The sequence below is a fragment of the Pleurodeles waltl genome, chromosome 10 (genome assembly GCF_031143425.1).
Source record: "Pleurodeles waltl isolate 20211129_DDA chromosome 10, aPleWal1.hap1.20221129, whole genome shotgun sequence".
NCBI classification, from domain to species: domain Eukaryota; kingdom Metazoa; phylum Chordata; class Amphibia; order Caudata; family Salamandridae; genus Pleurodeles; species Pleurodeles waltl.
The window spans coordinates 103060645-103073382 of NC_090449.1; the positions used below are offsets into that span (position 1 = coordinate 103060645).

The window sequence follows — 12738 nt, forward strand, 5'->3', positions numbered from 1 at the left end:
TTGGAGTTTTGTCTAGGGGCAGTTTTGAGTGTCAAGTAGTGCAGAGGGTTAACATTCCTGCTGCAAAGAACAATGATATTTTATGTGGACAGCTGAGGGGATTAGGAAAGCCAGCCTTTACAAGCGCTTTAAAACGAATGTATGTGAAAGGGAGTCTATGGAGAGAGGAGGGGCACATTTGCCGGGTGGTAGTGAGTGAATCCAAGGAGGTGATCATGGGGGGTGAGGGGGATGCCAAAAAAAGTCTGTTGCACAGGGCGCCACAAGCGCTAAAGCAGGCCTTGATTGATACTTAGACATTTATAATAGGATCTTTACTTATTGCAGTGCTTGAATTCAGTACAGTAGAGCGGGAATCTGTCTACAAATTATTTCACCTTCTAGATCTCAAAACTTTGAAATTTGACTTCAGCAATAGGGTAAAATAAATGTGTTTGCAATTGATAATAGGCTCCATGTTGGTATGTTTATTTTCATAGTACAGATTTTGCATTTATTCGCCATATCACCAACCAGAAAAAGTGTTGCACCAAGAAAACAAGAAAGCAAGTGATTTAAAAAGTAGGCCTCAAGAAGGTGGGCAATAATGTGAACAGCTATTATAAGGAATAAAATACACGCTGCTATATGTAAAAATGGTATTTCAAGCTACCTCAGAATTCTTTATTAATCTGTAGTATCACAGTAGTTCTTGGGGCTTTAAGTGGGATGAAAATAATGGCCGGCCTCTCAAAGGGGCATTGCCGATGTACTGAAGGGCGTGGCTTTAAAACATTAAGCTAAAAATGTCTGCTTAGCATAGTGTGCCTCCCCCCGGCATTTTGCTGCTTCTTTCTGTCATTGTATCCAGATATATACTACAATAAGTACCAACCTACAAGAAGTCCGGACTATTGGCTTTGTCAACTGTTGTTAGATGCACAAGATAGATAAGCAACAACAATGGCTTCGTGGTATAAAACATTGAAAATGCTTCAGTTCTGAAACGAGACAGTGAACGAACTTTAACAAGTTTCTTTGAAGTTACATTAATGGCAGTGCAGGATGGCACTGCTGCAGGGTTAAGATGTTTTTCTCACCCCAAGGCTGAGGGTAAAAATGGAGAGTCCGATAGGGACCTGCCTCGGCACCTGCTTTTTTAGAACTGCTGGTGCTGAGCACTGGCAGGACCCCACCCACTTAAAGCCCTGGAGTTCCTGGCCAGCCAAACACACATGCGCTCTGAGGGGAGTGCACAGAGAAATCCCCTCTGCTCGTCTGCGGCCTGCCCCTTTCACAAGGAAGGGATAATAAACACAGTTTATTATCCTTTCCTTGTGAAAGGATTTGCAGCGGATGCTCCTGGCTTGACGCTCCTCCGCCTTCATGGAGGAGCCGCCCCTGGCTTTTCCCTAACCCCATGTTGGCCTCCTCTGTTGCTTTAGTATCTTCTCCAGCCCTCCTTCCATCACTTTTAATTTCTCTCCTGTGTTTCTTCAGCATTAACCCCCCAAAGTTGTTTCTCTGATCACCCCCACCGTCAACCATGCTGCTTCACCATTCCCCCCACTCTTCCCAGTGTTGCTTATGCCCGCTTACACGCACTTTGGAAAAAAAACGCTTTTGAAAGTTTTATTTTATTTTCAGTTAACAATCCAACTCCGATCTGTAACTAAAAATACACTATTTTGTAGGTGTGAGCATGCGCAGTGCACCCCTTCTACAAAATGATGCAGGAGACAGCATGAAAGATTCTGTTTTTAAGGTGTCTTTTTTTAACTCAAGACACTGCTCAGCATTGCGGACGCATTGCAGCATGGCTAAAGACCATTTGCAAATTCAGTAGGTCACAAAGGGAAGAACTTTTGGCTTTGCCTACTTTTGCTTTAATAGCAACAGGTTCATGAAGTAGACATGTTCCTGGCCTGCCTGCTGAGTTCAAACAAAAGGCAATGAGAAATTTCTTCCGGTTGTGCAGCATCATAGTTTTCTGGAAGTGGAGTGATACGAGGCAGTGCTTAATACGTAAATAAAAATGTGCTGGTGCCCAAGTCTCTCCTCTAAAACATGTCGCTGCTTCATTTAAGTGTGCAAACACGGAATACGGAATACTGAGGCAGCGGAATCCTGAAGCCACTTTTGGCCTCTTTAATCCATTTACTTACCCTCCTTGCCCCTTCAGCTCACTCTTGCAGCTTTCTGCTTTCTCCCATTTGACGCTTTTTCATTTTTCTCTTCCTCCGTCTTTCCCTATGTGTCTTTTGCTCGCAGGAAATGCTTGAGGCAGAAAAATAGGTGCCAGCCCTCAAAAATAAGTGCTGGTGCTCCGCACTGGAAACAAGCCAAATTCAGCACTGATCTGAGGCATGCTAGCACAATAAAGTTTGTAAAAATAAAGAGCTTTGGAAAAAAAAATAAACATGCATCATTTATTGTGCCTTATGCGTCATTCTTCTCTATTTTGCAGATTTTTTCTTTTTATGGGGTACTTCTAACCGCCTAATGGGGCCTTAGAGTACAGAGCACACGTGAACAACGTGCATAAGACTGACTCACAACGTGGTACATCTATTCTCCCCCCACATGTGTAGATTTACAACTTTTTGGGATTCACAAAACTTTCCAGAAGTACACTTGAGTGCTGCGCCAACCACAGTTTTTCAGACACAATCCTGGGAAGGTCATGGGTTCTACACGTTTTTTCGATGTTTACATTTCCCAAATGAAGAATTGTACATACAGGAAAGCTACACATTTCAGAATTCCTGCACTTGTTTGTAAAGGCATGTGATTTTTTTGTTTTTTCTGTTGTTTCTCCATCAGGACTATGGGCCAGATGTAGAAAGCGGTGTTCCCTTCCTATTTGCGACTCGCATCGCAATGCAGAATTGCTTTGTGACCGTGAATGCGGTCGCAAAGCAATTCACAGTTACCACCAGTGTCACACTGGTGGTAACCCATTCGCAAAAGGGAAGGGGTCCCCATGGGACCCCTTCCCCTTTGTGAATGTTGCCCAAAATGTTTTTTCAGAGCAGGCAGTGGTCCAATGGACCACTGCCTACTCTGAAAAAACAAAACAAAACTGTTTCATTATTTTTTTTATTTTGCAACTTGTTTTCCTTTAAGGAAAACGGGCTGCAAAATAAAATTAAAAAACTGCTTTATTTAAAAAGCAGTCACAGACATGGAGGTCTGCTGACTTCAGCAGGCCACCATCCCTGTGAGTGCAAGGACTCGCTATGGGGTTGCAAAATGCGACCCACCTCATTAATATTAATGAGGTGGGTCTTTGCGACCCCATAGCGAGTCGCAGATGATGTCTGAGACACCGTTCTGCATCAGGATTTGCGATTCTGAAATTGCGAGTCGCACCGACTCGCAATTTCAGAATCGCAAATTCTGACATTGCTACATCTGGCCCTATATTATTCTCCATAGAGAAACCCCTTTCCAAAAACATCTATGAATTGGAGTGTTCCGTTCCCCTTCCCACCACCGAAGGGGACTTGCTATGTCTTTTGACTGCAGAAAATCTTCGATCATTTCCAGGGTTAGTAAGAGTCAGAATGTTAGTTTATGACTGCCATGACTGCCAAATATTTACTATTGTCTTATGAATCACGCTTTTTTCCTGTTTTTGTACATCCACATTGCATTTTTCAGATTGAACTTTTAGTTTATTGTTGTTTGCCTCCAGGCGGAAGTCGTCATGTTTGTACACTGATACCCATACATGTTGGAAGGGGTGTAGAATTATGTAATTAATTGTGATGGGTATGTTTGTGGGTGTGTAGTTGTGCCATCTTTGCCTAATATTCGTAATTGTTTTGTGAACTTTACATGGTCTTTAAAATTCATATGTTTGTTCAATTGATGTAAGGGTTTTTAGGTTTGGCTTTAGCCAAAACCTTTTGATTTTACTTAAGTTGTATGTATAATATACTTATAGACGCTTTCGGCCCTCTTACCCCAGTGGTCTGTTACTCTTTCATTCACATTTTAATTCCACCCACTGCAGCATATATCGCAGGGCAGTGCATCAACCCGCTTCATCCACTGGCTAACTTCACTGTAAGTGACGGCATTCTCTCCTTTCACAAGGATCGCATGCACACACAAAGTAGTTCCCTTTGTTCACAGTAACTACTACAGCAATGTTTTTTTTTTAAGACCACCCAAATATGTTTGCTTTTAGCCATTATTGTATTTTTAGATTAATAACGGCCTGATGATGGGAAACAATAGCCTCCCCATAAAACAAGTTTTGTAAAAAACATGACAAAACGATTATCGACAAAGCAAAAAACAGACCGCCAACGCCAGACCTATTAGCTTTGCCAACGCTTCTTTTAATTTTTTTGATTTGACAAAATGTATCGTTGCAATTTCTACATGGTCTCAGATTCTGCTTCCTACCTTGCTCAACCGGGCCCCGTATGTTTCTTGGTGAACCAATTATTTATTCAGAAACCAAAATGCCAGTAGCCCTGATCAAGGTAAGCAAGAAGAAGGTATACCATTAAATTACAAAATTACAAGCTTCACTACTTTCAGTTGCTGGCTGGAAAAACTTTGGGTTTACATGAAGTTGAGAAGACTGCAGTGTGAAGGACAGACTATTTTCACTTTAGAGTGTCTGATGAGGAAATTGGGAAAAGTGGTAAAACCTTTAGGGAACCCTCAAACTCACAAAGATGGAATCTCTCTCTGTACACCTGTTAATATTTTCATCCAAGTGCACTGGCAATAAAAAAAAACAGAATGGGGAATAATATGCTTCAAAACCTATACAAGGAGGGGATTTTAAATCCCTTCCTTGGGGATTACAATTAGGGATTCGATTATAGGGATCATATGGGATTCGAATTAAACCCACAGCAGAAATGGATTAAGTTAAAGAACAGGCAGGACAATCAGGAAGTGTTTATTTAAAAAAGCCTTGCATCTTGGAGGTTTCAGATGATGAGCGACAAAGCCCTAATCCAAAGCAAATTCATAAAAGATAAACAAATTATTTCAGATTTTCAGAGTACGACCAAACTGGGACCAATTTAAAGTTTAAAATGGGAACAACCAAATAATGCCAATCGCCCATGTAGTACAATGAATATAAACATTGTAAGGGCTTTCTAACTGGTTATACATTATATTGTTTATTCGACTTTTCAGTACGACTTAACAACACTGATTAAAGAAGAAGAAGAACAAAAATTATTTTAAAGCAAGAAGATTTGGGTTCAAGGTTTAAATCTGAAAGTCATTATATAAAAGAGACTTTTCTAGCAGGTGTTGTTATTAGCAGTGGCATCCTACAATGGTACCGTCCACTTAGTAGAACGTTTTCTGGGGATGGGAACAGGAAGACAGACAGTTTTTCTTTTTTAGTTCCATTGGTGGGCAATTCTGAGGGCAGTCGAGGTGGCTGGCAAATGGACAAGTACAGTTTTCGTAGTGGTAGGGGCATGACCTTAGGTGGGCTGGAGGTTGACAGGAGAGGGAAACATCCGGAAGCACGACTCCGGAACAACAAAGTAGTGAACAACGCAAGCGGAACAACTCTTGCGTGAACAACAACTTCATTTTTCTGCGCCTTAGACATGCATGTGCTGAACAAGGCACATGCGTGGTTAAGACAGAAAAAGGGAGTCAGCATCGGGAGAGGACGCGTTCAGGTAAGTGGGACTGGGGCAGGGTTGGGGGTAGTTTTAAGGAGTGGGGTAGTTTGGTGTTTAGGGGCGGGGTGGGGGGGTCAGGGTAGTTGTGGATTTTAAAGGTTAGGGTGGGGGGTAGGGTAGTTCTGATTTTTAGGGGTCAGGGTGGGGGGGATGGGGTAGGTTGGTTTTTAGGGGCGGGGTGAGGGTAGTTTTAGTTTTAGGGGCGTGGTGGGGGGTCATGGTTGTTTTTATTTTTAGGGGTGGGAGTGGGGAGTCGGGTAGTTTTCGTTTTTAGGGGCAGGGTGGGGGGGTCAGGGTAGTTTTAGGGGCGGGGTGGGGGGGTTGGGGTGTTTTAAATTTGGGGTGAGCGGGGTCGGGTAGTTTTAGTTTTAGGGGTGGGATCAGGGTAGTTTTAGTTTTTAGGGGTGGGGGGTGGATAGTTTTATTTTTAGGGGTGTTTTTTTTTTTAGTATTGGTGTGGGAGTTGGGTTAGTTTTAGTTTTAGGGGCAGGGTGAGAGTTCGGGGTAGTTTTGGGTTTAGGGGCGGGGTGGGGGGTCAGGGTAGTTTTAGTATTAGGGGTGCGGGGTTCGGGTTGTTTTATTTTTTAGGGGTGGGGTGGGGTGGGGGGTCGAGTTCATTTTAGTTTTAGGGGCAGGGTGGGGGGTCAGGGTAGTTTTAGCTTTAGAGGTGGGGAGGGGAAGTCAGGATAGTTTTAGTTTTGGGGCGGTGTGGGGGATCAGGGTTGTTTTCGTTTTTAGGGGCAGTGTGGGGGGGTCAGGGTAGTTTTAGTTTTAGGTGTGGGGTATTTCTGGGCATTAGGGCAGATGGGGGGGGTCACATGCTGGAACCACTCATGCCGTCCCACACATGCCTTTACTAGGCATGCCTTTACAATGAAAATTCGTTGTTAAGGCATGCGTTGTAAAGGCATTCGTGGTAACAACGTGGTCATTGTTCCGACCACGTTGTTTAGGCATGCGTGGTTTCAGGACTTGTTGTTTCATTATACATTCGACAGGAGATGCTGAGGATTTGTTTATGTTATTTATCACTGCCTTAATGCATCATTCCTTACTACAACCTTAGAGCTGGCTGTAGCGGGCTATACCAGCCATTAAAGGCCATCTCCAGCGTTAAAGGCCTGAGCCTTTGGCTCAGGCCTTTAACAAGGGAGCAGGACTTTAATGCTGGTATAGTCCATCTATGGAGGGCTATAAGCCTATTAGAACATTCTGCCCTGGCCAATTAGGCGTTTGTTTACAGCAACAGCTCTTAACAAAAACACTGTAATGGTGGCGCTCTGGGCTTTTAACAGCCACTAGAAGCCCAGAGCACTCCATTGTTTTCAGTGGAGCTCCCAACATTCAGATGTTCTAATACTTCTTAGCATGTCCCAACCACAGCTAAGGGGGAAACTAGGAAAGGAAGGAAACATGAAGTCTAGCTTTACAACATGAAACAGTGTATGGATGTGTATTGTGCATGGGGTTCTGGTTAGACAACTCGAATCTTGCTCTATTTGTATATTAAGTCACAAAGACATAATTATCTCCTTGTTCAAAAACAACCTTGTTGATATTAGACAATGCAGAAATCCTTCTGTAGTGATCCGTGAATGGATACTTCCATTGCATGGGTTTGACCAAAAGCTTGGGACTAACTTGGATGTGAATACCAAAGCAGCTGCCACTGAACAAACAAGACAATTTTACAACATTTTCACAAAATGGTTTGTGCCAAACAGCAATATATAAAATTTGCAACATACAGCACAGTTAATTTGGCTATATCATATGGGAGTAACTCAGCTCAGAGAGCACCACAAAGTCAAATCAGTAACTTAATCAACAAATCATACTTTTTCTTCATCTTTTCCTTACAGGTCAAAGGATCTCCCCGACCCAACAGATGAAGGCATGAACATAGCACTGTGTAACCTGAGTCTAATGTGGAATGTGGAAAAACATGAAGATATTACTTTCAGAAATTCTACCAAAGTCACTTCATGAACCAAAAGGGAGCACATCAAGGGAATCACCAAGGAAAGGAAACATCAGCTTGTGAAGTGGTGTCTCAAATTTTGAGCTACAGTAGCCAATTTAAGCGACAAGTATTGCAGCCCGCTAATAAAAAAGGTACTTCTGCAAATCTTTCTTGGGGTCATTTCAGATTTTTCATTACTGTTCTAGACGCTTGGCAGTTTGATGCTGAGATACATTTATTTCAATATGTACATAACTAGTTAGAGAAGAAAATATTTGAACAGAACTCGTAGCAACGCTCGAAAATCCCAAGTTGGCACTGCAAATCAACTGAAGCATATAAATGCTCCCTTTTCCGCGTGATTTCCCAAAATGGAAGTTTACACAAGAGGAGAAACATCTGTTATCTATAACCTCTCCTCTTTTGAGCTCAATGGATCCCAACTGTTCAATGAAAGCATGCCATTCGGCTTGGAAAACAGCAGATCTGACGTCAACAAGCACTACATCATTGGTCTCACCCTCTCCTGCCTCTACACCATTTTGCTATTCCCAGTTGGTATATTTGGGAATTTGTTGATTTTGGTTGTGAACATTCGCTTTCGTGAAAAAATGACAATACCAGATCTGTACTTCATTAACTTGGCCGTAGCTGACCTCATTCTAGTCGCTGACTCAATAATCGAGGTGTTCAACCTCAATAAGAAATACTATGACATCACAATTCTGTGCACTTTCATGTCCTTGTTCCTTCAGATCAACATGTACAGTAGTGTTTTCTTTCTCACGTGGATGAGTTTTGACCGATACATCGCCCTTGCAAAAGTCATGAAGTCCAACTTGTTTCGAACTATGCAGCACGCACGATTGAACTGTGGCCTTATATGGATGGCATCAATCTCTGCCACACTGGTACCCTTTACTGCTGTGCAAGTGCAGCACACCGGGGATGTTCATTTTTGTTTTGCAGATGTCAAAGAAATCCAATGGCTTGAGATCACCCTGGGTTTCATAATTCCATTCGTCATCATCGGGCTGTGTTACTCACTCATCATTCGCGTGTTGGTTCGGGCACACAAGCACCAGAGCCTTCGTCCTCGGCGACAGAAGGCTCTCCGGATGATTTTTGTAGTAGTTCTTGTGTTTTTCATATGCTGGCTCCCCGAAAATGTTTTTATTAGCGTTGGGCTCCTTCAACAGAGCGATCCGGCAACCTATGCAAGCAACCAATCTTTCAGGCACCACCACCCCTTGACGGGTCATATTGTGAACTTAGCCGCCTTCTCCAACAGCTGCCTGAACCCAATCATTTACAGTTTCTTAGGAGAAACTTTTAGAGACAAACTCCGACTATACATTAAACAAAAAAGAAGAGTGGTGGCTTTCAATCAGTTCTGCCCTATTGTGGAGAAGCCCGCTATATCTGAAAACGTTGAACTAAGTGAAATAAAGTATTGTAACTAACTACAATTTTTTATCATTTCAGAAAAAATTGAAAAGTTGACTTTGGCTCCACATGTCCTGTAACTTGATCGAAGATGTGAAGTGCACAAAAATGTTTTTTTCTTTCCTATGAAAAGCACAAGAACTTCAAAGAGGATGTTGCTAAGTAATTTTGTGAGATTACTTCACTCTAAAATAACGTTTGTGCTTCTGAGGGATACTGTACCACTTAATTGCTTATGTTTTGCGGGTTGGTGCAGGATTGATTCTTCTTAATATGACTGGACAGAATCAATAATTTTCAGGTAAAATCCTTTGTATTGTTCCACAGACTATTCCACACAGTAAACTACACAAGAATAAATATATTTTGAATACTTTTTCTTGTATTTGTCGTACAGATACAACTACAAACAGTCTTCCGATTCCTCAGTGCTTTACAAAATGTGTACAGTACTCATGATGTATGGAAGATGGAATATTCCTCCAAAATGGCCCGTCAAAAAGAAAATAGAACTAGTTATGTGACTTGATTTGAGAGAATCTCTCCTAAGGTGTTGTCTCAGATTATTTGAATACAGTTTTGTCACAAAGAGATGCACACGGTAAATTAGAAATGTTATATTGTTTGTGATAAGTGATCTGTAAAGAGCAACTCAACCTTTGTATAGTAACCACCATGTGGCCCATACATATCCCAGCACATTCTAACCTGTACGTTAGTACACATCTCCCTCACTTAAAACAAAAGATAACTCCGCAGACAACACATACTAACACAATAAAGCCTATACATGCACATCCACACACCAGCAGCACTCACTACCAGTACACGAGAACCACAAACCATACACACTGACAACACCCAGAAACAAAAATGACTATTATCTGTATTGCACTAAAAAATCACTATATGTATTAGGAATGCATACTTTCAGCAAGCAACAGCATCCCCTGTTGCAACAACCTCTCCTCCAGAACTCGTACCCATACCCTGTTCCAAATGACACATTCACAACATCGTTCACACGTACTCCATAGCTCCATCCACTGCCATGTTTTACTGGAACCTCTACATCCAAAAACACATTACTTTCATCCTCGTCCTGGGTATCCTCAACACTTTATCCACCTCGGAGCAAGGAGACGTTTACCAAATTCCACCCTTTCCACCATTTAATTTGACAGAACTTTTAAGAACCTGCACGACTAGTTGTGGAGACGACCACTCTGAAGACCCTGTCCCTAACCTAATTGGTTTCTTACTCTCACCAACCCAATCATCCATGCTCGTCACTGCTCCTTTAGTCTTCTCCATCTGTTGCTTCATTTTCCTTTTAGCTTCCACCAGCCGTTCACGGGCAGCTATCTGATCAACCTCCTTTGTGGTCCTGTGTTTGTTCCTTAACTGCCAGGGATACCATTTTTATCTAGGCATCCACGCCACAATATTTGGAACAGTAAACACCAGGCAACCAGATTTGAAGTAGTACAGCATGATAACAACATTTCCTGGAGAGTCTTACTCAAATTATGTCACTATTGTACATCAACTGAATGGTATATTTCATACCTTTATTAAAGCTTTCAACTTTCTGCTTGGATGGTGGTCTCCATATAGAACAAAGAAATCCTCTTTGAACTGTGCCTAATTGCTTGATATACTCAGGTTGGACCCGGTTAAAGGCCTGTGGGGCAAGTAGGGCCTACTGAGCCTCGCCTTGGGTGTTGAGAAGTTATTTGTCTCTTGTGTCCTAGAGTTTTTCCTACTATGGCTCTGCAAAGTGGGCCAAGTACAACCCCTTCCACACTTGGCACTTAACTCTGAGTGGTAGTGAGGGTGATCAGTCACAGGCTTTTCAAGAAAATAGTGTGTGGTTGCTCGAGCTCAGTGCTCAACAATCATACAACATCTCATAAGATAATGCCCACCCAGTGCTTATCTGTATAGACAAAAGTACTTTAATACACACTAGAATGTAACGCAACACCCATAGTGCCACTGAGTACTATTCAAATGGTTCTGTGTCTTCCCCTGCTTTCCCCCTACCTCTGACCTGGCCCAGGGCCCCCACCCCGTGACTAGGTGGCACCCACAACTATAGTGTATAAGTTAATAGCGCATAAAAGCTCAGGTTTAGTTTCTATCACTCCCACATATGTGCACTTAGTTCTAACAGTTCACAGTCTTACCACTCAGCAGTGAAACAGACCTGTTGGATTGGTTCCATCACCTGGCTCTCAGCTGCACTCCCACACTCATGTGCGAAAAGTTGCACATGAGCTGGGGGCCATCCTTGATTTCCTGTTTGGTCCGCTGGGCCCACACTGAATTATGTACCTGGCAGAAGCGAAGATGGTTGTCCTTGCTTGACGCAATACCAGACGGACCAAGTGTGAGTGGCCCTGAATTTGAGGTCTTGGTGACAAACGCACACCAGAGCCAATACATCCTTTTTGGAGGCCCAGTTGAGCCAGGTTAACTTCAGTAGATGTCGCTCTATATAGGCTATATACAATGAGCAGTTGCTGCCCTCCTATGAGCTAGTTACTCGGCGCAGGCACTGCCAGTCACAATCCAATCACAGCACCAAGTAGTTGCAGCCTTGCACAGGTCAAAACACATGTTTTGGCTGCAGTAGCCATGCACAGGTTAATCATAACTCGAGCAAGCACACCCAACCAGAATCTTCAGCTGGGAGGTGGGTAACGCACAAGCTGAATCTGACACACAATCACAGCCCAACCTCATAAATTGCAGTCACAGGTTTGCAGTTCCCACCAGGAACCAGCACGGAGAGACTATGGGGCCGCCAACACTGCTGACAAGATCACTCTCCTCAACCATATCTTAAGGGTGTTTGGCATGCTCCTTCTCTCTTTCACAAGGCGGGCACGCTTCTAGGTGCTTCAGGACAGGTACACAGCTTTTCTAACAGGAGATTCAGACTCAGGAATTTTGCCCTTACCTTTGGGACACTGACTGTCAGGCAGACACCAGCCTGGGTTGCACAGCACCCTTCAGATTACTCTGCAGAGCACTCCGTTCCTTGGCTATAGAGGGCATGGAACTAGAACAACAATTGGGGTAGTGGTTCCTCACTTTTAGACACCAAAATCAGGAAGGGAATGTGTATTGACTGCCTGCAACTGTAGAAGCGGGTTGAGGTGGTTCTCTTTTGTCCTTGTCAGGTGATGCTTCCCACCAGAGGTTAGACTCCAACCTGAAGCACCCACAACAGAGACAAAGAGAGGTGTGAGACTTATGCACTTGGCTGTCAGCAGCCACGTTGAAGGAGTAATCAGGAAAAGACAAAACGGCATGTCTCAAATAAAGGCTTTCCCAACTTACACAACAGAGCTTGCAGTATCACTGCTCTCTGCTCCTATGCAGCAGATGGAGATGTCCAGGAACACTGACCAGCAACTCCTTTTTCACCAAAAGGCCTAGTTGAATTTCTAAAAGAACCCTGCCTCTCCTTACCTCATTTCAGTGTCTTGGCCTCCTCTCTCTAGTTTCAGGGATGTGAGCGCACCTTCCCCCTCCAGGAAAACAACACCCACATCCATCTTATGCAAAGGCCAGGACCATTGAGAATGGACCACACATGCACTGCTATTGCTCTGGCTTACTCACATACCATACATCTACTCAGACAGGCTGGAACCAACATCAAAC

General features: G+C 43.2%; 1 protein-coding gene across 1 annotated transcript in view; it reads left to right on the forward strand.

The window, feature by feature from the left end:
• The window catches only part of GPER1 (G protein-coupled estrogen receptor 1), a 58522-nt gene extending 49061 nt beyond the window's left edge, over positions 1-9461 (forward strand). Inside the window, exon 2 of the mRNA XM_069209203.1 lies at positions 7517-9461. Coding sequence (XP_069065304.1) covers positions 7989-9080 — 1092 coding nt within the window. The 5' untranslated portion in view covers positions 7517-7988 and the 3' untranslated portion in view covers positions 9081-9461. The remainder of the gene's footprint in view (positions 1-7516) is intronic.
• The last annotated feature ends 3277 nt before the right edge of the window (positions 9462-12738 follow it).